General features: G+C 39.8%; 2 protein-coding genes and 1 pseudogene across 3 annotated transcripts; 2 read left to right on the top strand and 1 right to left on the bottom strand.

Annotated features, from left to right (window-relative positions):
* Nucleotides 1-601: 601 nt before the first annotated feature.
* On the bottom strand, nucleotides 602-1813 carry LOC133449319 (transcription factor HES-5-like). Its single transcript, XM_061728461.1, has 2 exons — nucleotides 1723-1813; nucleotides 602-1609 (listed from the first exon to the last, which is right to left on the bottom strand). The coding sequence occupies exons 1-2, from the start codon at nucleotides 1783-1785 to the stop codon at nucleotides 1187-1189; spliced, it is 486 nt and encodes a 161-aa protein (XP_061584445.1). The 5' UTR covers nucleotides 1786-1813; the 3' UTR covers nucleotides 602-1186.
* Nucleotides 1814-6004: 4191 nt separating this feature from the next.
* On the top strand, nucleotides 6005-6560 carry LOC133449318 (transcription factor HES-5-like; annotated as a pseudogene).
* A 3298-nt stretch (nucleotides 6561-9858) lies between these two features.
* Nucleotides 9859-26460, top strand: pank4 (pantothenate kinase 4 (inactive)). Of its 2 annotated transcripts, XM_061726964.1 has the most exons (19): nucleotides 9859-9983; nucleotides 10296-10378; nucleotides 10920-11128; nucleotides 13136-13319; nucleotides 13834-13926; nucleotides 14041-14194; nucleotides 15275-15456; nucleotides 15583-15664; nucleotides 15946-16046; nucleotides 17747-17902; nucleotides 19617-19729; nucleotides 20163-20250; nucleotides 20524-20675; nucleotides 21712-21767; nucleotides 22064-22113; nucleotides 23111-23215; nucleotides 23297-23397; nucleotides 24013-24081; nucleotides 24298-26460. In XM_061726964.1, the coding sequence occupies exons 1-19, from the start codon at nucleotides 9860-9862 to the stop codon at nucleotides 24530-24532; spliced, it is 2337 nt and encodes a 778-aa protein (XP_061582948.1). In that variant the 5' UTR covers nucleotide 9859; the 3' UTR covers nucleotides 24533-26460. The 2 variants fall into 2 exon arrangements, with proteins under 2 accessions (XP_061582948.1, XP_061582949.1); XM_061726965.1 differs by lacking the exons at nucleotides 24013-24081; nucleotides 24298-26460 and having other exon boundaries at nucleotides 23145-23215.
* Nucleotides 26461-26880: the final 420 nt, after the last annotated feature.

Genomic DNA, 26880 nt, shown 5'->3' with positions numbered 1-26880 from the left:
ATAGGATATATTGATATAACAATGTTAAAAGCAGCTGCATGGGATTATTGTAGCTGCTGGAGGTGAGCTGGTTTGAACTATTTCACTATTTTATACCAGGAAGGGTAATCGATGAGTCAATAAGAAAACGTGTTACATCTTTTTCCTTAATTTAGGAAAAGTCATTTTGTTTTCAATTGTGGGAAGTTTTTTCTCATCTTAAGTTACGATAATGAATCTAGTTTTTTATGTATTAAAATGGACCTGGTTGGGAATAGAGGGAATAATATTCAGCAGAGAGCTCTTACCATCTTATTTCTGAGATGTGAGCACTAGACTACAAACTGCATTTTAAATGTCTGAAGGCGCAAAAGTTGGAAGCAATTAGTGTAATGCATTTGAGACGCTTACTAATTAATGTGTCAGAGCTTCATCTTAAAAGTAGCTCAAAGTAATGACATTAAAAGTGCAGCATTCCCTCATGAAATGCACAAGAGAGGTGTAAAGTAGAAATTGTACTGAGAAATATTCCATGATAACATCTTAACAGAGTGGCTGTTTTACCAAAGAACAGTGAATCAAAACGAGACAAGATGTTTTCTTTTGTTTTTTTTGATTGTTTTAATGCGCATCACTTGGCTTGAAGAGATACATTCATTGTGAGACATTTTCCAAATGACAAGTCCTTCACTGAAGGCATGCGTGCCGTCACTCACAGAGTTGAAAAAGCAGCACTTTTGTCTCGTACGCTATCTGCTGAAAAACGCAGACATATCTGTCACAAAAACGCAGACAGTTAAGATAAGACCTTAAAGCACAGTTCAATCAGAAGTACTGTATATGTGAACACCACAAAGGCATCTTAAACATGTTCAACATGAAAAACGGTAACTCCTAAACGGAGCAAAGCATACAGTACATCGTTGTTCGTGTTGCCAACAATATACAGGTCTCATATTGAGAGTATTGACATCACGGACTAAAACGTGAAACAGAAATACAGCATGAGCATATTTTTCAAAAATAGGATATCAAATTTGTTATCAACAAATATTACAGAATCATGCCTTTACAAGAGGCAATATAAAAGGAAAATGCTTTAAAACAGGCACTACATTCCGAAAAGAAGTATAATAATCATGAGGCTGAGTTTAAATTCAGATACTTAATTTTCCAGGATATAACAATTACACAAGTCCTCAAACATCTACCAGGGCCTCCAGAGGACGCTGTTGACCGGACTCTTGTCTTTGGTGTTGCTGCTCTGGACTGAGGAGCTCAGAGGAGAGAAGTCAGCGTCTCTCAGGTTCTTCTCAGAGGAAGTTTTCAGCTGGTTGAAGTGTCTCAGCAGTCCTCTCTGGGACTGAGTCTTCACCTCCTCCTTGGACAGGAAGTGCACCACCTCTTGGACACATCTGGAGTAGCCCTGACCAACAGCTGCAGAGTCCACAGCGTGATGCTGCTGCTGCAGTCGCCTCAGGAAGCAGACCGTCATCTCCAGGATGTCTGCTTTCTCCAGCTTGGAGTCTGGCTGCTGTTTGAGGATCTCTGGACCCAGCAGAGACTTGAGCTGCTCGATGCTGCTGTTGATTCGCTCTCTGCGAAACTTCTCCACCAGAGGCTTCCTGAGCTGCAATAAAACAACAACAAAGTCAGTATGAAACTTGTGCAAGAGAATGATATAAGCAGGAATACAATATCCTACGTGAAGAGTGAAGCACTCTTCTTGAATCTCGTAATTACCTTGTGTGTCAGAGCCAGCTGCTTCTGAGAGTTGGTCGCTGCTGCAGTGATTGTAGGTGCCATGATTGGGTCTCTGTGCTCTGGAGGACTCTGTTGAGAGGATCTGGTGTCTGCCTGCCTCATCCCTCCTATTTATACTCCCACATCTCCATATGAATATGTGGGTCTTGGTCTGCCTGGACTTTCTCACAGTCTCAGCCAATCAGAAAGCTCTGAAAAACAATAAAGGATGCAAGTCACTGAATGGTATTATTGCCTTCGGGATAATTGTTAGATCTCAGGGGAACAACTGGAGTGAGGTGGTGGGGAGGACGAGGGGGGGGGGGGGGTGGGGGGGGGGGAGAGACGCACACAGCTCTGTGTGAATCTGGGAAAGCGGTGACCCTGTTGAAAGAGCAGATCTGCTGCCTGTTGCTGGGATCAATGACTTCGACTGAGCACACACTCGTGATCCCATCACGCACATCAGAAATAGACAGTGACGGCCCATTATGTTTTTTTTTCCCCCTGTTTTATTTTTAAGCAGATTATTCAAGCTTTATCGCAAAATATTCAGTAAGCCATCTTCAACTGACGTGTCCACTCCACTTCAACCGAATACAAAAAAACATTCCCTAAACGTGATCAGTTCATTTTATGAGGGGAGAGTGGCGTATACGATCCTCCTTGACAAAAACCCTTTTAAATATCTTGCAATTTCCTTATCAACAGCTAGTTCAGTATTGCTCACAAGCAGAGTTTCATGGCAACGGTCACAATTTTTTTTTTTTTTTTTGTCTTTATTCTTTATTATTCATATATTGCATTATTAGTTTGCCATCACTTTTGTGTAGTTTTACTTTCTGTTTTTTTGTATGTTAATCTTGACATGAAATTTTAATATCTTCGGTGGAGGCTTCAAATAAGCCCATTGGGTTTTTTGCCTCTTCCTGCACCTATAGTATTTATATTTGATATTTCCTGTATATATTTTTTTTAAACTGTGCAAAACAATAAACTAAACTAAACTAAACTAAATTAGAAGTTTTGGGATTGTTCTTGAGGTTGACGGTTCAGTCTCAACCTACACCAGGTCCACATGTTGAAGGGTCCTTGAGGAAGACTTTAGATGTAAGAGTTCATTGGTGTGTGAGTGCAGGGGAATTAGAGCCAAAATGGGGGCTCTCAGTGGGTTATGTGGACTGAGGATCCCACTTAAGGACAACATACTGAACGTTCATGTGCTTGTGTTTAAATTCCCAAACACTTCTGTACACTTCTGTTGTACTGGTGTTAATATTATCAACTTTTTCCAGTGTTTACAAGGTCGGGTGGGAAAAATGAGCTGCAGTGTTGTGCTTTCAACCACTAATTGTAAGATTCAAGTTGTCTGGACCAGTTACTTAATAACTTAGATTAGTTGTGGTACAGTTGTGTCAAAGTTTACTCAAAGTAAAGCAAGTAAATATTCTTAAAAAAATTAAAAATATAAAGGCGGTTTTCTGAACTACACTTGAATTGTTGAGCTTGTGTCAATAAGAACTATTAAAGTATTCCTAATCAAATAGAAAACGCCGTAGACGGAGAAATACAGGATTCATTTATTTGCAAAGGAAATGATTGTTTCATTGTTTAGAAAAATTATAAAAGTTATATATATAAATGCATATTTTTTCATTCACTATTTAACTTGAAATGAGTAGTTTTACTACACCATGACCAGCACATGATCAATTCAGGAATGCCCTCCCTTTTATCCTCCCGTCAAAATAAACCGCCAGGAATGCAAAGGGACCATCTGAATCTAAAGGAGGGGAGAAAGAGCTTTTGAATGTTCATTAATCCTTGGCACGTCTGCATTCCTTATAGACATTTTATAAAAAGCCTGGTAATGACGAGTCTTTATGACAGGAATTTCTATTCAGGCACAGTGAGACAAAACTCGTAAACTGACTCCATAATTAATGTGATGTGCAACCAGACACACTTCTTTTGTTCTGGAAAGCATCAAATGGACAGAGTGTGGGAAACCAGAGAAAACTCACTCACAGAGCCCCTGTGGGACAATGGAGGCAGACGAGACAAAGACGTCTGGGGAGGGGAGGAATTCTTTACCTCCGAACCCTGAATGGTTACGTAGTCTACGCTGAGGGGCTGTGAAAATGCTTGTTTTAGTATTTTTTTGTTATAACATTGTGTGGATGCTTTCTGTCTTTTACTCTCAAACAAATGAACACTTGAATTAAAAAAAAAAGCTGATTATTTGAAGAAATTCAATTTCATCTAAAAAAAAAAATAGTACAGGCTTAGAATTAACCAATAAATCCTCCAAATGATATTCATAAGCAGTGTATTAACATTTCAGATGAGTTATTAAGCCATTATTTACCAACTACACCAGACGTGCACCCATTATAGAAAGAGGAACAGTGGATTACACATCACATTTAGCTGCATATTTACCCCTATAATGTACATTCAATATATGAATATCTGAAACTTCTCTCCCACCATGTTTATATATTTGACTAAATACCAACAGAAATGTTTCTTCTCCCTATGGATTGAGATATTTTAGAGTAAATTAACTAATGGACATGTTGAAAAAGAATGAAACAGAGCAGACAACGGGATTTTATGTTGAAAAATAGTTCTATAACAATATAAATGTCTGTCATTTCTGACACTTTTAAAAGCTTCACATCTTCTCTGAGCTATATAATGATTAAGTATTCAAATGTAAAATAAACACTGGTTGAAAATGTCATCACATAATATTGCTCAAAGAGTAAATTAAGAAACCGGCATTCTGATGATGCATTTCACTGAAAACATTGCAAGTTGTAAATTACACCCCAGTCAAAATATTTATGCTCATTTGTCTTATTCTTTTCCGCCAATTTAAGACGGTGTCTAAACAACAAACTTCGGCCTCAGGGGAGAGCCGGGAGCTGCTTGTGTGTGGATGAATTAGCATTTAACAAGGCACATGTCCATTGTTCAGCTGGAGCTCGTTCAATGGACAGAGTGTGGGAAAGCTGCGAGAAGCAGAGTCGCAGTTCAGTGTGATTAGCATCCTCGACCCCACCGGCACCTGACCGTTCTCAGAGGGGAGTTGGCACACTTCAGGGGAGGTTTTTTTTCTTCTTCTTCTTCTTCTGTATTCCTCACTCTGCTCGTCTCTTATTCGTGCCAACTCAGTTACTTTTGCCAACCTCATTTCCACTCTGTGTACCGGGTCATTATATCTCTCTAAGACTTTTTAAGTTTTCCACTGATGGATGCCAAAGTGTCATTCTTAAAACAAGGGTTGTAAAGACTTTTGCCTGAAGTTTGGACAGATATATGTCTGAATGAAATGTCAAAGGAGAAAAGAGTACAAATGCTGTATATTTTATGTTCATGCTCATGATCTACTTTTAATTACAACAAATTAACTCTCGGTTTGGAATATTAGTCTAAAAGATAAAGATAAAAGATGTGGAATCTATGATTAGAATCGTTTTAGTCTTCAGTTGCAGCCTTTTTGTTCTCCACCAGATGGTTTGTACTCTCCATTTACATCTCCTTAATAACCCTGAGATAATAGTGAGTTAAACTCCTATTGTTTTTATTAATTGCAGCCCTCAGGCTGCATCATGGAAAGCTCCAGAAAAATCTTCCAAAAGACAGAGAGTAAAGCTGTTTCATCTGAAAACATCACATGAGTATGACAAGCTTGAATTAATCACCCTTTTAATATGTTATTATAAATACTGCACCAGGAAAAAATGTATACTTTAACAAATGTGTTAGATAACGAGGCTTTAAATGCCTTTCACAATGAGATTATATGTTATGTGTTATGTTTAATGTTCAAATAATCTCACTTCAATACCAGGAACTGATGAATCAACAGCGTAGAGACTAAAACGCTGCATTTCAAATATGTAGAAGTTTGACATATACGGGACAACTGGGACAATGAACAATACAGTTATTGATCCCAACATCATGCAGCAGATCTGCTTATTTTACAAGATTTCCAACTTCCCAGATTCACACAGAGCTCTTTTCACCTCCCTCCAATCATCCACCTGTTCCCCTGAGACCTAACTATTGTCCATCAGGCAGTATAACAGCATTCAGCATGTTGTTGCCTTATTGTCTCCTCTGAGTCTTTTATTCTCCCAAACTGTGAGAAACTCACCACAGACCAAGATACACACATTCATATGGAGATGTAGGACAATAAATAGGAGGGATGACGTCAGCAGAGATCAGATTCTCTCTACAGAGACTTCCACAGACCAGGGATCCAACCATGGCACCTACAATCACTGCAGCAACGGCCACCTTGCAGGAGTATCTGACACCGACACACAAGGCAGATATGATATATATGCAAAGTAAGTTATCATTTATCAGAGTTGGTGTGCTGATAGAAAACTGCCCACTCCACAATAACTGTATTAATGATTATGTTATTTTTCGTGCAGCTCAGAAAGCCAGCAGCATCGGGCAGCTCAAGTCTCTGCTGGATCCAGAGATCCTCAAACAGCAGCCAGACTCCAAGCTGGAGAAAGCTGACATCCTGGAGATGACGGTCTGCTTCTTCAGATGACTGTAACATCTTGCTGTGGACTCAGCAGCTGTTGGTCAGGGCTACTCCAGATGTGTCCAAGAGGTGGTGCACTTCCTGTCCAAGGAGGAGGTGAAGACTCAGTCCCAGAGAGGACTGCTGAGACACTTCATCCAGCTGAAGTCGTCCTCTGAGAAGAACCTGAGACGCTGACTTCTCTCCTCTGAGCTCCACAGCCCAGAACAGCAACACCAAAGACAAGAGTCCAGTCAACAGCGCCCCCTGGAGGCCGTGGTAGACTCCTGCAGACTGGAGTTACAACCAGACAAGCTGAGAAGACCATATTGGTCAAAGGTTATTATCTTATAATTCTGAAATTTAACAGAAAAAACTTGGTATTGTATTTTTATTCAACACGAATTTACATATATATATATATATATATATATATATATATATATATATATATATATATATATTTTTTTTAAGAATCCTTCCCCAACCTTATGAAACTGCCAAAACTGTATTTTATGAATATACCTCTTATTGATGATCAAAAAGATCAAGATCTGGTGATCATTAGTCAGACTGATCTCGCTTATAAATGGAGTGGCATGACTAAATAAAGTTTTAATACATTTTGTTGTTGTTGTTTTAAATGTACATGTCTTGTCATGCACTTGATGATAGTTGTAGATTATTGACTAAGGTTTGGTTTATGTTTGGTATATTTTGTTGTCAATAGATTTTCTTCTCTCCAAATGAAGGAGAGTCATTTCATTTAGTTTTGATTCAACTTTTATAAAGATACCGAAGTCTTTTAATCTGCTTGGTTGGAGTACATTGTAGAGTACAAAAGTTTATTATGTCTATTTTTTTTTTTTTTCATGTGCTGCATCGATAGCATTGACGGATCAGTGGAAGAAACATGATGTGAAGCACTTATTCTTTCTGAATAAAAGAAAGAAAGAAAGTGAGTCCGTGTTGAACCAGATAAATAAATAAACTCTGAATGCCGTGGCAGAGCAGATATTACATTAGTGACTAGACTACTGAACTAGACATAATTACTTTTTTAGATATTAAGATTGTTTAGATCATTGAACCTCCAGTGTTGCCAGTGCAACTCTGTTGTGGTTGACCACTGCCATCTAGTGGTGGGTTTATTTACGTTGACATGGACATAATGAAGCCCACAGCTGAATATAAACTGGTTCTGTTGCAACCTCAGACTAGCTAGCTAGCCTGTGACATATTCAACAACAACAGTGCAAAGATATGAAGAGGTCCAATTGTTGTTTTTTTTTTTATTGAGGTGGACACCATGAACAAGTAGCTCCAACTTTGAACTGTCCACAGAATTAAGAACTCAAGAAGAAGCAACAAAGGATCTGGAAATGAAGCTGCCGGTGTTTATTGTGCAAATGGCAATATCCTCAGAAATGGTCAAACATCAGCTTGAGATCCAAAGAAGAGAAAAAACACCACAGAAGGAAAACACATCTAAGGAAACGACCTCCGTACAATCTGAGATGTTTGCATCTGAAACAGTCTTGAAACTGAACGAACTCTTTAAGTCTTCCCAGATCCACCTCAACTATTATACAACACATTTCTCTCAGTGGGATGTGCATTCAGATGTTCAAGATCATCACAGACATCTCAACACCAGGCTAACAATTGTATATGAGGAGTTGTTTGTAGGACCAGAGAAGACCAGATCAAAAACACCTTCAGTGTGGATGTGCATGAAAACATCCATCACTCCCCCACGTCAGAACAAAAACAAGGAAGAACATCAGAACTGAAAACATACTGATCTTTTTCATTTGTCTTTGTAAATATATATTCAATTTAAAACTGTTGTAACTGGTACTCCTCACATCCAGTAACAGTTATGTATATACATGTATGTATATACATATGTAACAGCGGTTACATATATATGTACAGTATATATATGTATATATATATTGCTACCCGTAGACTATAGTAGGCTACTGATTTTTTTTGTATGTGTTATATAGATATATATATGTATGGGGGTCTTTCTGTGTGGAGTTTGCATGTTCTCCCTGTGTTTGCGTGGGTTCCCTCCGGGTACTCCGGCTTCCTCCCACAGTCCAAAAACATGCATACTAGGTTAATTGATGATGCTAAATTGCCCGTAGGTGTGAGTGTGAGTATGAATGGTTGTTTGTATATATGTGGTCCTGCGTTGGACTGGTGACCTGTGCAGGGTTAACCCCTGCCTCTTGCCTGAAATTAGCTGGGATAGATTGGTATTGGGTCTAGAGCCTGTAATAAAGAATATATTATACATTTTATTACAGGCTCTAGACCCAATACCGGCAGGCAGGTGGAAGCAACAACAGGATGACCAGAGGGGGGGCGCAGGCAGGTGGAAGCAGCAACGGGAGTGGGGAGGGTGGGGACCCCAGGCCAGCACACAGCTCCCGAAGCAAACATGCACAAAAGAGAAAAAAGGGGGGGCACAAGAAACTACAGGTGCGATGGACAAATAGATGGAAATGGAGAAGAGAGGAAGGGAAGAGGAGAGAAGAAGAAGGGTGAGAGGCACCGCCCAATGGATCATGTCGGTACCCCCCTGCAGCATAAGCCTATAGCAGCATATCTACCACGAAGCTATATTTGAGACTAACTATTATAGTCTTGTTCTATAGCTGCAACTATGACTACTGACTCTAACACACTAGAGTTTACACTACCTAGAGATTTACTAAACACTAACTATAGGCTTTACTAAACAGAAATATATATAATATATATATATATATATATATATATATATATATATATATATATATATATATATATATATATATATATATATATATATATATATATATATATATATAATTATCTGTACTTTTTACTCTTTACATTTTAAAAACAGCCTCGTTACTCTATTTCATTTCGGCCTTTAAAAAAAAACTATCCAGTTAAATTGCTCCATCCGGATAGAGTGAATTTGGTTGTGGTTGTTTCAGATGTTCTTGTCCAGTTTTGTTCTTACATCCGTTGCCCTCAGATTCCTGCAACTAAACTTGGATGTACATTCCAATAAAGGTTAGGATAAATGATAACATGCCTCTGAAGTTTGACTTTTTGCACCATTACAATACTTATAGGCAACTAGTCATCATATCTTCTGCTCTCTGAAACACATGTTAATGCTCAATAGTACACATATATGGTTCTTTAATATATTTGCATTATACTAAGATGCATTCATTTTCAATGGCTTTTGTCCTTAATGGCTTTTTTCCCCCCTTACATTACTTTTACTTTTATACTTTAGGTAATTTTGAAACCAGTACTTTTATACTTTTGCTTGATTAAAAAACTTCTACAGGAGTATTTTTAAACTCTAGTATCTATACTTCTACCTGAGTAATGAATGTGAATACTTTTGACACCTCTGTCCATATATAAAACCAAAACCAAATCAGTGCCACAGTCTACTACGGGTAGCAGTGAGCAGAGCGCTGAGGCCACGCCCACCTCTGCGTGAGCGCTGATTGGTCGCTGAGCGGCCACGTGCTTTACGCACGCAGCGTCATCCCATAGACGACCATGGCGGAATGTGGTCGAGTTGACAGCAGCACAAACACTCACACCATGGATAAAAGCATTATCCTGCCACCGGACGAGATCTTCCGCAACCTAGAAAATGCCAAGCGCTTCGCCATAGACATAGGTAACCGGGACCGACCAGCTCAGCCTCGTGTCTGTTCCGCGACCTTAACACTGACAACACTTCACTTTAGGAGAAAGTAATCAAGACCAGGCTCGTGTTAGGAGCCTGAATGCACGACTAATACTGATTATTTTAAGAAGTGTTGTGTTTACACCAAAGAAATAATTCTTTCGAGCTTTGTTTATTTATATAAAGCGTGTGTGGCGAATATAATCTGATCAATTTTAAATCCCTGTGATAATCTACTCCTAAATCACTGCTTCACCTGTTGTTGTCTAACTGTGCAGATCCCATGTTCCTTTGCTTACACAGGTGGATCTCTGACCAAGCTTGCATATTACTCAACTGTACAACACAAAGTGGCAAAAGTGCGATCTTTCGACCACACTACAAAGGTATGGATGTTAATACTGAGATTGATTGATTGATTGATTGAAGAATTTATTAGAAGAATTGCATAGGATCAGGTACGGTTTCATGACAGTACAGATTCGCTGATACAAAGTCAACTAAAAGGCATTATTCCAAGAAAGCATTACACTTGTTTACATTGGAGACCTTTTTAAACTCATATAACATTGAATGACATACAGGTAAGAAGCAGTACTTTGTAGGGAAGATTGTAAAAAAAGAAAAGGGGGGAATTACTGTTATTTTGCACCGAGAGAGACTAAAAAGGTGATGAGACAAATAGAATAAGCTAGGTAATACAAAACAAAAAGCAGAAAACAAAACAAAAAACAAGAAGCAATAATCAGAAGGAACAGCGGGATGTGCAGTAGAGGCTTTGATTATTCCCAGTTACGAGTAGCAGCCTCCTGTAGGTGGCTTTTTAGGGCAGACTTGAAGGAAATTAGGGATTTGTTCTCTTTGCTTTGCTTTGCTCTCCGAGCAGCCTCTGGGAGTCCTCATCATTTGTCGTTTGTTTCACCGCAGGAAGCTGCCAGTGACAAGCTGTATGAGATCTCAGTCCAGGAGGAAGTCACTGCACGCCTGCACTTCATCAAGTTTGAAAATGCTTACATTGAAACGTGCTTGGACTTCATCAAAGACCATCTGGTCAACACGGACACCAAAGTAATCAAAGCCACAGGTGGAGGAGCGCACAAGTTCAAGGAGCTGATAGAGAAGAAACTGGGACTCAGGTGAGTATTTTAAGTATGTATGCTTAGAAATACGTTGAAACTGTTGAAATTTTACATACAAACTAAAAGGGAAATTAATTTCTGTTAAAGTCCAGATGATAATCTTGTAATAAACAGAAATCCTCACTTTTTTCTCCAGTTTAGAGATTAGTGTTTACTAAATCATTATAGACCCTATTTGAGTAGTATTACCTGGTGTCAAAGCCTTGCATTTTACAAAACAATTGCTTTTTATATAACATAAACTTTAAACATAGAGTTCAAAGCGTCTGATTGAACACTCAACAGTAAAATGTCAATGTCAACACATCACATTTTGACAAGTGACGAAATCTGAAAATAGTGTCTCAGCCTCTGTGCTTGAGCTGCCATGGTAATGGTACACTTAACCGAGGCTGTTGCTGAAGTCTAAACGTTTTGTGCTGTCAGAGCGGCTTTGATCGCAGATAAAAGTCTGTGTGATGCAGCCACACATGTCATCATCTGCTGATCTGGTTGTTTTGTTTTACAAGTCTGCGCGTAAAGGTTAATGCTGATTAATTTCTGTATGTTTATCTGACAAAATATCTTACGTATATGTAGTGGATGAAAGCTTGAGTCATAAAATAATGTCCCACTCTGAGCCACATCTATGATAATTATGCTTGGAAAGAGGCAGAAAAGTTGACAAAGGGAAATAAAAAAAAAATATCCCCACTTGGAAATCACCGAATCACTCAGATGTGCATTCACTTTGGATTAAATTAATCTCATGATTTCAATGTTTGCTGAAATAGTCTGGGTAATGTGCGGTGGTATTTTTGCTTTGCAAATCATAAGATTATTACAAAATATTACAGATTATTACAAATGACTACAGGTCCCCAGGTAACTTTAATCCAGAGTGAACGGGGCATAAGTGTGTCTTAATGAAATATGTTGTACGGTTGAACTTCAGTGTCAACATTTCACATTTTGACGGGTAAAAAAAACCTCTCTGATAGGTGAAAATGTGGGAGGAGTCTGCTGCAGAAAGGGGGCGAGATGTTCAGCTATTTGGGAAGAACTTGGACTGGAGCCATTGATCCTTCTCCCAGACAGAAGAAGCTGGTTGAGGTGGATTCTTAATCAGGGTTTTCCTGAAAGCCTCGGTGCAGACCGAGGAGATGCAGAGAGATTACATGACGTGTTTCTGTTTTCTCATGGAAGAGCTGGAAGAGGTGACCAGAGACGGGGAGCCCTGGGCTTCTTTGCTTAGTCTGCTGTCCTCTATCCAAACATGGATAAGTGGAAGTTCATAGTTGGATGAGAACCTGAAAATGATGTAATAAAATCACCACTTGACTGTGGCCTTTGCACTTAATAGTGGTGATGGTAAACAGAGCAGTGATTGTAGCAGGGGCTGACTTTATAGTAAGGGTTTTAGGTTTTGGACGGTCAGACTACTCTGTTCTGTTGAACATGGTAAAAGAAAACTCATTTCTGCATGTTTCTGAGCATCATTGTCACACCTCTGATGGCTCAAGATCTCAACAGAGGCTCTGATTTTCTTCCTCTTCACGTAACCTTGTGCGTCTTCCTCTTCATGCATCTCCACGTTTAGCAAAAGCTTTAATTTTTTTCCCTAAGATATCGTCAGTCATTATATGTATCAAGGATGCCATAATTCTGCACAAAAAAAGACTGAAAAGGGTCAGAGGAGACAAAAAAAACCTACTAAATCATGACAGATGTCCTACGTAGTTATTGCATACTACCGCAGGTGTCCAGGTAATACTAATCCCGTGTGACTGTTAAGATTAAAGGTCCCTGATTTGATTAGATAATATGAGATTGTGATTATCTGACTGTGTAGGTCTAATCATAAATGTCTGTAGACAACTTACATAAATATTAAAGTGTATATTGAAGAATATTGCAGAAAAGAAGATTAAGAAGAAGAAAACATGCATCAGCCTCTTCTAATCTGACTTTTATCTCACGTTTGTCTGAGAGTAACTCAAGGCAGCTCCCTCTTATGCATTGCAGAGTGGACAAAGAGGATGAGATGACCTGCCTCATCAAAGGCTGTAACTTTGTGCTGAAGAACATACCCCATGAGGCTTTTGTGTATGCCAAGCACGCCGACTCCGAGTTCCGCTTTCAGACGTCTAATCCCGACATCTTCCCGTACCTGCTCGTAAATATTGGCTCCGGGGTGTCTATCGTTAAGGTACTAATCCACACGCAAGGTTTTATTGTTGTTCAGGGAGTCAGCTGCCTTTGTTAAATGCAATTTTTGTTCAAGTATTGATATAAATTGGCTTAGTGAAAGTGTAATCCCTTAGGATGTCGGATGTGTCATTCTGTCATGTTTTCTCCTCGGCTGAATGTTTGCATTTAAGGTTGACTTCACCAGGAAATTCACACCGATGCACATCGTATCATCTGTTTGTGCACTAAGTAGAAAGCACAGGGTGGGTTGTGTAGTTGCAGTAGACGCGTCATTAGAGGGAAAACACGTCAGGGGAAGGTGCACATTAGATGAAATCAGATTTCTTCATCTGCATTTGGTCAAAGCAAACCTTGAAAGACACCCCCTTGTGTGGACAAAGCAACACATGCAGCTGTAGCCTCTCGTTGGCTTCTTGAACTTTGAACATTTTCTTAAATTATTATTATGAATCAGGTTTTCTAAGCAGCACATGCTCAGAGCATTCATTTCCCATTTTCTCCGCCTTCAACAGGTTGAATCAGAGGACAAATTTGAGCGAATAGGAGGCAGTTCAATCGGAGGAGGAACCTTCTGGGGCCTCGGAGCGCTGCTCACCCAAACAAAGGTTTCTGAATTAGGCAGCTTACTTTTATCAGATGATGTTATTTTAAATTCAGTGGAGGTGGCCTCTTATTGTTTCTTTAACCATCTTGAATGATGTCCTGTCTCCTGTCTTCAGAGGTTCGATGAGTTGCTGCAGCTGGCCTCCAAAGGGCAGCACACGAGCGTGGACATGCTCGTCAAAGACATCTACGGAGGATCTTACGGGTGTTTGGGCTTGACCGGGGATCTTATTGCGAGTAGTTTTGGGAAATCTGCAACGGCTGACAAAGGTGACGCATGGGCATGTTGTGTGCGTTGTTCAATCGCACACACACACACACACACACACATCTCAGCTTTAATGACCTTGAAAGGTGATTGTTGAATGTAAATGGCGTTCTCACTGCGTCTCACGTGTGATTTGAGGACCAGTAGCTGCGTGCAGCCTGGATTTATGAGGAGTATGATGGATTTTAATGAGGACCTGGCCTCAAAATGAAAAGTATCAACATTTTATACCTAATCTCAGATGCTTCAGTACAATTTTCCCCTCAAATTGTTCCAGTCTAACCAATGGTTCCCCAGTATATAGTAAAATAAGCCTTTAGTCCTTTCCAGCTCGTCACAGCTGGGACTCCTGACGTAAAACATCATAGTATGGAGCAGATAAAACCTTGAGAATCAGAGGACAGACAGAAATAGAAATAATTAATACAAGAAAAAGTATAAAACGATGATATCAGTGCTAAAACAGCTGGTTATACACGGATATTAAAACCATAAAATCAGTTAACGGCTTACATATATAGTGTATGCATTAAAGGAAAGGTCATTATTATTTATTTCCGATCTTATTATTATTAATAATTTTCATTGCATTTTTTATTGCATATATGCCTGTGTGTGTCTGTGTATATTTTATGTTGCTGTGATACTGGAATTTCCCCCTGGGGGATCAATAAAGTATATCTTTCTCTTTATTATCTTTATCTATAATAATGAAGACAGAATAGCTGCCAGTGTTGGTAAGTGTGCATGCAGATGTGTATTTCTGTTGTGCTGATCAGATTGAAATTGCAAAAGCAGAGTTGAAGTAAGCTGACCTTTCGCCCGGTGCCGTATCTGTAGCTGTTAGGAAATGAAGGTGCGGCTCCGTTTCAGAGAAAGTCCTCAGCCTTCACAGGATTCCTGGCTGAACGCCCGTTACTGTCCGTTGGCTGCTGTTGTGCAACCGCTGTGCTTGTTTGTGCAGCTTCAGTTACCCGTATTCAAAATAGAGGGGGAAAATGAAATCGAATTTAGTGGATAACACAATATTTGATCATTTCTAGCTAATAACAATCCTTTGTCCCGGTGTAACTTCATTGTAGAGTTCTCCAAAGAAGACATGGCCAAGAGCTTGCTTCACATGATCAGCAACGACATCGGGCAGCTGGCCTGTCTGTACGCCAAGCTGCACAACCTGTCCAGGGTTTACTTCGGGGGCTTCTTCATCAGAGGACACCCCGTCACCATGCACACAATCACCTACAGCATCAACTTCTTCACCAAGGCAAGAGGCCGGCGTCTGAACCGGGACGCTCTCGTGTTTGCACTGTGGCTTGTTTATTGCCCGAATGTGACGGTTTTTGTCCAGTGTTTTTATTTCTTTAAGCCTTCCTGTGTTCTGTTGTTGTAGGGGGAAGTTCAGGCCTTGTTTTTGAGACACGAAGGCTATCTCGGAGCCATTGGAGCATTTCTTAAAGGAGCAGAGGAAGACAGTAAGGGACAAGGGGGGAAAGATGCTGTGAATACCTCATTACTACTTTATACAACAGGAATCAGATTTTCTCATATGAAATCCCCAGACTTCAGTGGTGAAGCTGTGAAATCTGTTTTTAGACTAGAAATAAATAGATTTAGCTGCCTAATATTGCAGATATAGTTATTAATATATATATTTTACAATTAAAAGACTAGTACTTGGCTAAAGTTTTAATTAAAATATCAGAATGTTGCAAATGTGAGAACTTATTTTTTTGTTTTGTTTTTTTTTGTTTAGATCCAAACCAGTACAGCTGGGGGGAGAATTATGCCGGAAGCTCAGGTCTGATGAGTGTCTCTCCAGATATGAACCCCATGCAACGAGCTCGCAGTGGAACAGTAAGTTAATTGATCATAAGACCCGATGTGAAGCCATGTGCCACGCGATGACGCTTGAATCCTCCCAAACCTTTTCCTCTCTGCTGAGACTTCATTGATTTACACTCCTTTCTATGGTCTTTTCATCAAGTGTTCAAACTTTTTACATCAGATACGATCAATGGTGTCCTCCCTGAATTCATGCTGTGATACAAACACGTTCATGTCATCCGCCTCCAAAGTCTGATCGTGATTCTTTTCATTTCCTTTCCACACATTCCTCTGTCCGCTTAACTCTCTCCTTCAGTTTCCTGTAAGTACCTGCACAGTTCTCTGGCTTTTCTCTTACGATGCAGTGGCTGCCTTTTGTTTAGTATTTAGGCAAATATCCACTTGTGTGTATGTATGTGTGTGTGTGTTTTCAGTTTAACTAAATCATTATCTGATCGAATTTTATGAAGTGTCTAATGATCAATAACAGTGTGCGGTGCGCTTCTTGGTTTTTCTTGATGCAACACTTTGAGCCTGTAGGCCCCTCTAGGAAACCAGGAACTGTTCATTTTAGGCCTGTGTTGAAAAAAATCAATTTTCTGATTCTAAATCGATTCTCATATTAATTCCTAAAAATCGATTTGTATGTCTAAAGATCGATTTATTTTTTAAATTTTCTTTTTATTATTTTTTTTTTTTTTTTTTTTTTTTTTTTTTTTTTTCCATCATTACATTTTTGCCTGGTGTACTTTAATCCCAGTAGTCCCAGTAGTTTTGAAAACTCCTGAACTAAATTAACTTTTCTTTAGAGAAAATGCTCGACATTTCAGCTTAAATTTCTAAATGTTATATTAGTTCAATGAAGTTCATATAATCTATATTTACTATAGCTTGTTTGGTTTCTGTTATCGGACACGGTTTGTCATGAAATACCTGAAAAATGCCGGGTGCTTCATGGCAAGCTGTGTGTCTGGTGACAGAATAAACCAGACAAGCTAAAATCATTTGTTTACTGTATGAGCTGTTGCAATTTCTTTCTTTTTTTGCACTTTAAATGGATATTGAAATGCCTATTTGAGTTATTTATTTCTTAGTTATTTCATAATAATTATTGTGAAATTATTATTTCAATAGTTATTTTACAGTCATATAATCCAGGCAACACTAACCCAAATCAATATGGAATCGAATCGGATCGGATCGAATCAAATGGTGATAATCGATTCTGAATCTTAAGAATCGGAATCGAAATCGATTCTTGACATTTGAATCGATACCCAGCTCTAGTTCATTTCCAGTGCGAGCAGCTCGACGCCGGCTCAGACCAGCGAAGCTCCTACCTCCTGCTCAGCATTCGCTTAGTGCCAGCGTCAAATAAACACCTGCAGAAAATACACTGGCTGACAGTTGCTTTTCTAGCTATCTGAGAAATCTTGAGTTTCTTTTAAAAGGAACTGACCTCCTGTAATGGATTATTGATTGGGTGCCCAGTTGGTGGCTGGTAGGATTAAATCCTGTATTCGCCTTCTTCACAGCAGCTCTCGGCTTTCTTGTTTAATTTAACGAAAAACTGCTAACGTGGGTAAAATGGTCAGTGTGTTAAAGAAACTGTGAAATTTCTTCCAAAATACAAGTGATGCCAGACTTTTGATATTCTAAGAGCTGAGAGAAGCTTCTCTGTAGCCGAGACTAACGGTTGGTGCTCATTTCTGTCTCTCTGTTGTGTGAAGTTTGACATGTTGGAGATGGACCGCCTGGAGAGGCAGCTGGTGAATCTACCTCTGCTGCAAGACGCTTCCTCTTACATCCCTGACACCATGGACCTCACGGAGGACGCTCCAGCCCGCGAATACTGGCTGTACTGCTTTGAAGAAGCCTTAGATGGGGTAGGATGGCAGCGAGTTATCAACATGTGGAAAAATAATGGTGAAAACACTAAAACTAAAACAATATTGGCATCAGTGCCTGATACTAATGTATTTAGGATTATTGCACCAATCAAAATACGCTCTTTTATATTTTACATTGGTTTTTATTTTTCTACAGTTCTTGCAGTTTAATTTCAAGTACTCAGTTTAACCCTCGGAGGTCATTTGGGACTTTTTTTTTGCTATTTTTTTGTTATTTTTTCTCAATCTTTGACCAACATGTTGATTTTTTTAAACTTTTTTTTCTTGGTATGACACTTTTTTCTAACTTGAAAAGTCATAATATTCAAGTAAAAAATTTTCTCATGAGTCAACAATTCACTGCGAACAAATTTACTGCCTCCCCAGGTCATTAGACCAAAAAGTCCCCCCTAAAAAACGGCTATGAAAACATCACAGATTACATTTTTTTTCAGTTTTTTTTTTCTCAGATTTTTCAATCAACTTCAGTATAAATAAAACAACAAAATATTTAATAATTGTTATTATTTAATCCTTAGAATTCCATTTTGATGACTTGCGGTGCGTCCGAAATGCCATACTAAACAGTATATACTCAAAAAGTATACTTTAGTTCGGCACACTTTTGAGTAAATATCAGTAGTATGCATTAATAGGGACGTACTACTCAGAGCCACACGTCACTTCCTGCCGTTGCGAGGGGGAGTTGTTACCATGGTAACAACTCAGACTTTTGTTGTTACCATGGTAACAACTCCTGTCACAGCAGCAGTAGCAGCACTGCTCCGCTCTTTCCCGTTTATCCTGGCCCAAACAAGATGACATTTTGTAATATTATTATATACGAATATTATATTATTAATATTATATAATAATATTATTATACTTAATATTATACTTATGACATAAGTATGGGATTTTCGGACGCAGCCATGAGCTGCGTCCGAAATTGCATACTTCCACCCTAATGAGTAGCAAAAACAGTATGTGAACATTTTTACTGCATCCGAAACATTAGAACAGAACAGTACTCAATAGTATGCGCTATCCATACTCATTCCAGAGAAATGTATTAGTGTGGATTGATGATTGACACTAGCTAAGCAGAAACTTCCCACAATGCAATGCAGCTGTGTTTGGTTGCTAGGTGCTGCGCAGATACGTATATGTCACGAATATAATATTAAGGATAATAATATTATTATATAATATTACTATTATAATATTCGTATATAATAGTATTATATAATGTCATCTTGTTTGGGCCAGGATAAACAGGGAAAGAGCGGAGCGGTGCTGCTACCGCTGCTGTGACAGGAGTTGTTACCATGGTAACAACTCCCCCTCTCAACGGCAGGAAGTGCCGTGTGGCTCTGAGTAGTCTGTCCCAATTAATGCATACTACTGATATTTACTCAAATGTTTTCTGAACTTAAGTATACTTTTTGAGTATATACTGTTTAGTATGGCATCTTGGACACACCGTTGATGTCTCTGTTTTATGAAACGTAAACCAACACAGAAAATGAGTTATTTTTTTGTAACAGCATTGTTGATGCATTATAGCTGTTCTTGGGGTTTTTTTTTTGATGGTTTCAGTATTAAAAAACAAAAGCTTAGCTGTCGTCTGTCAAGCATCATCCACGTTTGGCTGTTTGACAACACAGTCCCAGAAAATGAGCCGGATTGTTGTCGTTCTTTTCTCGAGCAGGTGGTTAAAAGAGCCGTAGCGAGCCAGCCGGACACGCTGGAGGCGGCCGAGCGGGCCGAGAAGTTCCGGCAGAAATACAGACACAAGCTGCAGACGCTCCGCCACCAGCCGTTGTAAGGACCCATTTTGCTTCCTCCTGCATCCGCTCGACCGACCGCTGGCTTTTTAGTCCAGACTCAATCTCTTCTCCTCGTTGTCTGCGTTAGTTTCACGTCTTCTTACTTGCTGCAGCTGCTCGGGAGTTTATCACTATGAGAATAAGCACTTAAAAGTGTCAGGTCAATCAGTTGTATTAGTTTGTGATTTATCACTGTAATCTGCAGTTTTGTCAGAAGGATGGGCATCTAAGTCTTTTTGTTGATGTTTTATCTGCATGTATATTCAAATAAATAATCCCGAATGCCAGATTTTTACCCTCACTCAAGATTAAAACACAGATAATGGTTTGAAAAAAGAAAGCTGGCTAGACCACCACTCCAGCCCCGTTTAGTGTGTGTGTGTGTGTTTTCTCTCTGGCTAACGTAGAGTGCTTCTCTTCTTATCTAGTGCTTATGGATCCCTCACTGTCAGAAGTCTGTTAGACACCAGGGAACACTGTTTAAACGAGTTCAACTTTCCTGATCCCTACTCTAAGGTCTGACTGAAATCTATCACATCTTCTTGTTTTCCAATGTTTTTTCTTGTCTTTGTGTGTTTACACTGTTTTGGCCTTCACTATCCATTTTATAACTTCATTTGAGCTTTTACAGCCTCACAGTGGCGGAGAGTATTTACTCCTGCTTAATTTAGGCAATACATCGTTGCTGTATCATAATCGCATTGATTTTATTTGTAAACGCGCCCAAATGGCCCACGGTTACGTGAGTTTGAACCGGCTGCAGTGTCACCTCGTTTCCTTGTGTTCCAGATCAAGCAGAGGGAGAATGACGTAGCTCTCAAATACTACCAGAAGGCGGTGAGGTCCTTGGAGCAGCTGGACTGGCTTGACAGGCAGTTTGCGCTGGTCAGGGGCGTCCTGGCCGGGAACGTGTTCGACTGGGGCGCCAAGGCCGTGTCGGAGTGAGTGCAGCGTGTTTTTACTTGTCAACAGGATGAATGCAGGTACAGGAGACACTCTAGTGCAGGGGTCGGCAACCCGCGGCTCTAGAGCCGTATGCGGCTCTTTAGCGCCGCCCTAGTGGCTCCTGGAGCTTTTTCAAAAATGTTTGACCTTTTTTTTTTTCCTTTTTTTCTTCATTTTTTCTTTTTTTTTTCTTTTTTTCCTTTTTTCTTCTTTTTTTCCTTTATTTCTCTTTTTTTCTTCTTTTTAATCTCGACATTTCGACTTTTTGACTTTTTTCTCGACATTCCAGCTTTTTTCTCAACATTTTGACTTTTTTCTTGACATTCCAGCTTTTTTCTCAACATTTTGACTTTTTTCTCGACATTTCGACTTTTTTCCCAAAATTTTGACTTTTTTCTCAACATTTCGACTTTTTTCCCAAAATTTTGACTTTTTTCTTGACATTTCGACTTTTTTCTCAAGATTGTACTTCAAAATGAATCTTGACATTTCGCCTTTTTTCTCAACATTTCGACTTTTTTCTCGAAGTGCATAATGAAAAAAAAAATCTTCCCCAAGTTATAACTAATATAGAAAAATGCAGCATGTGTTGTCTTCATTCTAAGGCTGATACAAGACTTTTAATTTTTCATTCATTGCGGCTCCAGACATATTAGTTTTTTGTGTTTTTGGTCCAATATGGCTCTTTCAACATTTTGGGTTGCCGACCCCTGCTCTAGTGGCTTATACCGTTATTTCATGTTGCTGCAGGGTTTGACAAAAGACGGGTTCTGCTTTCCAAAGTCACCTTAACAACTCAGTTTTGTTCCACTATGCAGTATATGTTTTATGTTTTGTCACATTAGGTCCTGGGGTGTTTTAAGAAATGTTGTTAATGCTTTCAGAGAGACAAAGCCTTTTATAGTTAGCCAGGCTGTAGCGGCTCATAAAGCCAGAAAGCAGTCGGGTGTTTTTGCTTCACTCTGGCCTATGTGAACCTTGTTTTATGTTGGTACTGATGTCCTTTTCCTTGTTATGTCTTCACCTGTGCAGTGTCCTGGAATCTGACCCTGAGTTTGGCTTTGAGGAGGCAAAACGACAGCTGGAAGGTACCCAAGTGTTTCTACCTTACGCCGTCTGCACAGCTGCCGTTGTAGCGAGCTGCGCGTCAGCGCCAGCTGCAGCGCGCCATTTCTGTGCCAAACACATAACTGTGTCCCGAAATAGTAAATTTGAACTCTGGTCGGATTTATGTCGGGGTGAGAATGTCTGTAAAATGCTGTCTGGATCATCATCCAGCTCCTTTTATGCTTCTGTTGCTTTTTTCTTTTCAACATGAATAATTGCAAAGAAACAAGTCAAATTGAATCTTATTGACCTTTTTTCTGTTTTTGTTTCCTCTCAGAGCGGCCGTGGCTCGTTGATTCCTACGACCAGTGGTTCGAGAGACTAAAGGTCTCAGCTGCTTGTTACACTTAATCAGTACAATCACACTCCAACGCACGCAGCACAAGCGAACACACATGCTATTTATTTACAACCGTCTTCTGTTGACAATAACTTTTTGCTGCTGTTGATTACTACAGGTTTGTGTCTGAGGCACAGAGGCAGTGATCATTGTTTGAATGAGGACTAGTGAGAGGATGAGAAGATTCCTGTTGCATAAGAGTTTATCGGCTCTTTTTTTCCCTTTCAGAGCACAAATTTCAAGGAAATGAAATCACTCCTACAGTAATATTCATGATCCCAGCGCTTTTTAAAGCTGCAGTTGGAAACTTTCCGAAAACCCAGTCACTGGCGAAAACGCTGCTCTCAAGGAAAAACAAACCAAAAAAATCAGTTTTTTTGCAGTTGGAGCCAGAAGAGCCAATTATTCTCTCAAATTACCTACTTTGGGTAATATTATCAGAGAATAGTGGTCATTTCAGCTAGGGAGGGCGGACTGTGAAGGTTCATACATGTCCAGAGGAGAGATAATGAATACGGTATATTGGTAGAAGGATGCTGAGTTTTGAACTGCCAGGCAGGAGGCCCAGAGGAAGAGGGGGTTTATAGATGTAGTGAAAGAGGACATGAAGGTAGATGGTGTAAGAGAAGAGGATGCAGAAGAGCAACTGATTCGCTGTGGCGACCCCTAGAGGGAAAAGCCTAAAGGAAAAGAAGAAGTGGTCATTTCAGCTAATATGACAAAAATAAACTTACTTACTGCAACTTTAGGCTGGGAAAATGACCTGTTTTAAATTCATACACCTACTATTTGTGTTGTTAATCAGGCCAGTTTTAGCGCGCCTCCCACAGACTTACACAATCCCATCAGTACCTTTTTTTTTTTTTTTATCATTTGCAACTACACAATAATGTTTTCAGCCATGTAAAACCTGCCTTTTGGACATTTTGTACTCTTGATGACTAATGCTAAAATGCAGTCCGTCTTGGTGTTTTTGTCTTGCAGGGTCCTCCTCATAAGTGTGCCTTGTTTTTCGTAGATAACAGTGGCGTGGACATCATTCTAGGAGTGATGCCTTTTGTTAGAGAGCTTCTCTCTCGGGGAACAGAGGTGAGAATCTAAAAGCCCACGCACGGAGACCCTACGCCTGCCGAGGCGTGTCCTAAACTCTGCCGTGTCTCCCGCCGTTAGGTCGTGTTGGCCAGCAACTCTGGTCCCGCTTTAAATGACGTCACGAATGGTGAGCTGCAGATTCTGACGGAAAGAATCGCTGCTATGGATCCTGTGATTAAGTGAGTGAATACGAGGAATATTTTACTCGATTGGAACCAGACGTGTTGATGCAGGCTTGAGGAGATGTTGTAATCATACAACTGCAATCAGAGTTCAGTTTATTTGATCGATGGTTCCACTTTTGTTTCAGCAAAGCTGAAGAATATACACTACCGTCCAAAAGTTTGGGGTCACCCAAACAATTTTGTGTTTTCCATGAAAAGTCACACTTGTTCACCACCATACGTTGTGAAATGAATAAAAAATAGTCAAGACATTGACAAGGTTAGAAATAATGATTTGTATTTGAAATAAGATTTTTTTTACATCAAACTCTGCTTTCGTCAAAGAATCCTCCTCTATACACCTATGTAGATATTGCACCAAAAACCAGACATTTGCAGCTAGAATAGTCATTTACCACATTAGCAATGTATCTGTATTTCTTTAAAGTTAAGACTAGTTTAAAGTTATCTTCATTGAAAAGTACAGTGCTTTTCCTTCAAAGATAAGGAAATTTCAATGTGACCCCAAACTTTTGAACGGTAGTGTATAGTGTAATTGATCAGATGCTAACGAACTGGTGCTGAAATGTGAGTAATTGTGGCTGAACTGTGTCTACTGCTGGTTCCCAGGTCTGGCTTGATGGAGGACAGGTTGACGTTGGTGCAGAGTGGTTCCAGTTCACCCTGTTTGGATCTGAGGTTGGGTTTTGTTTTTTTTCCCTTGTATGTTAGTAAATAAATAAATATAATTGATATCAGTTGCAAATTTGGCCATAGAAACAGTGTGAGATGGACATGCATGAGCCTTTTTTCCCCCATTGGGGAAAAAAATGCTTAAATGATTTCATGCATACTGTACGTGAGTGAACAGGCAGGTGTGCTGATAAAGTTGCTTCATTCTGCATCATTCTGCAGCCGCCTGGACAAAGTTCTAGCAACGGTGGTGCGGGAGCGGCAGACCGACCTCGTGATCATCGAAGGAATGGGCCGAGCCATCCACACCAACTACTACGCCATGCTCAGCTGCGAGAGCCTCAAGATGGCCGTCATCAAAAACTCCTGGCTGGCCGACCGGCTGGGGGGGAAGCTCTTCAGCGTGGTGTTCAAGTACGAGGTGCCGGCCGGGAAGCCCAGCCAGGACTCCTCATGAGCGCAGCGAAGCTCGCCCTCGGCCGGGACCCAACACCGACGTCGAGCGACCCGAACAGTTTGGCTTGAACTCCAAATGTAAATTCTGAGATTGTAAATTGCAGCAAGATGAACAATTCGTAGTAACGCAGAACGCGAAAGTGACACAGGTTTTTAAGACTGATCACTAATAGGATTTAACTTTTTATTTTCTGCTTAAATCTTGATTTTTCCATCGAGTTCATGAACCTGCACCAGCACCGAGTTTACTGCCATATTCAGTAAACGCTGACAGGAGTTGATTTTTTTTTTCTTTAAATAAATGTACATCAGTTATTGACATGTCACCGACACACACCTCAGGGAAAGTTTTCTGGCTGGTGTGTGTTTGTATGTTGAAGAGAGACGGAGCATTAGCAGATATAGACTTTACACACTTTTCACTGAATTATCTTTAATGTGCCTTAGGCCTGATTGTTAAATAAGCGCCATTCGCTTACTGTTGAAGGCTCCAGCACCACACAAGCATCATCTTCTGTTTACCTGCTGCAGACAAGGAAAAGTTTCTTTAATTTTCCCACTGCCAGCAAATTCCTTGGGATTACTACATGAATTACTGTTGTCGTCACTGATGTAGCTGTCAAAGTCCAATCAGGGAAGATGTTTCATTTAGAAAGCAAAGCAAAGCAAAGCAGCACTTTATCGGAGCAGCAGAGAGGTGAGGACGCTTCCTTCCACAGGGTGGCAGTGTTCTGCTGTCATGTCGATTTTCTTTTTTTTTTCTTTTCATATCTTCAATCTGTCCTAAGGTGCTTGGTGTCAAAATTAACACTGCATATTTCAGGTCAAATGCTCTGTAAGCATTACGATAGTGATACGACTTGACACATACACTCTAGTTAACCGACGTGTGTGTGTGCGTGCGTGTGTGCGCGTGTGTGTGTGTGTGTGCATGTGCATGTGTGTGTATACACACATTTTAATTTGTCGAAAAAGAAAAATAAGAATTGTCTGAAGGCAATAATTCCACAGCACCTAGTTTCACCAAACATCAAACACTGTGTGATAGAGAAGTGGCTGATTCTATAACTTCATAGCAAATATCTGACTTCAAGGCTACGTTTTATTAGAAAAAAAAAAAAAAGCCTTGATGTGGAACCGTCTAAGAGATCCTTGACACATGGACTCGCATTGAAATATTGCAATCTCCATTTGTACATTTGTGATATACAGTTGTACACATAATTATGTGTGTGTGTGTGTATATATATACACAATATATATATATATATATGTATATGTATACTATATATACATATACATATATATAATTGAGTTACATCTCTGCAGTTACACACAGGAAGCACAATGTTTGTGTATTCTTCTCATGACAATCAGTTTTAATTAAATGGTGAAAACCTTTATTTTATCATTGTGTGTGTGTGCGTGCGTGCGTGTGTGTGTGTTCATGTTCATGTCGGTGTGTCTGGAGAGTTTTCATCTGTGCAGGAGAGCTGCCCCATATTAAAAAGCGAACCTGCTTCCGGCAGTATGAAAGCTCAGCTCCTTGTACTGTATGTGCTGCTTGACACCTGCTGGGGAGCTGCGAGCCCATAATGTACGAGGGGGGGCCTGGCAGGGGGCCCCCCCTGCTTTTCCCTCGCAACGCTCCGACTGCCAAAACCCACCACACACGGCTCCGGCAACGCTCTGCCCTGGTTTTATTTTCTGTGTTTGTTCATTTACGTTTTATGAAATTCTGACGACCTGTCTCCAGGAGACGGCTGGGATAGGCTGCGGCAGATCCCCGTGACCCTGAAACAAGAGCCAGTAGGGATGGATAATGGATGGATGGAAGTTCTGACATGCCAATGTGACTGTGTCCATGAAAAATACAGGTTTTTTTTAAAAAAGTCACTCATTAAATCTCTCTTTTGAGCCTGCAATAAATCAACGTTTCCTTCCTTTGTTCATGTAATCACCTCACATAATGAGTATTTGTCTCAACAGTTGTGTGTTAAACATGCATGTGAAATGAAAATGAATGTTTCATGTCCTGCCATCTATTTTGTAGTAGTTAAAACACGTTGTAGTGCAGTAACCCCTTCAATCATAATATCATTCTCTTATCTGACTGTTTGTTGCTGGTATTATGAAGTATTATATTGAAATCTCATTCTTTTTGGTAGTGGGCACATCTAATCCCATCTAGTAGTTTCTATCTGTAATTCACGACTTGTCAGTGACATTCAGTCAGTCAAAGAGACGTCTTCTTAGCCGATTTATGTTCAAAACCCACTCTTAACTGTTCAGTTCTCTGCTAGAGGAGAAAACTGTCAAACAGTTTTATCACATAACGCTCTTGCAGAT

This window comes from Cololabis saira, chromosome 8 (assembly GCF_033807715.1).
Source record: "Cololabis saira isolate AMF1-May2022 chromosome 8, fColSai1.1, whole genome shotgun sequence".
Lineage (NCBI taxonomy): Eukaryota > Metazoa > Chordata > Actinopteri > Beloniformes > Belonidae > Cololabis > Cololabis saira.
The sequence above is the reverse complement of the archived record's forward strand: the minus strand, read 5'-3'. Positions and strand labels throughout refer to the sequence as shown.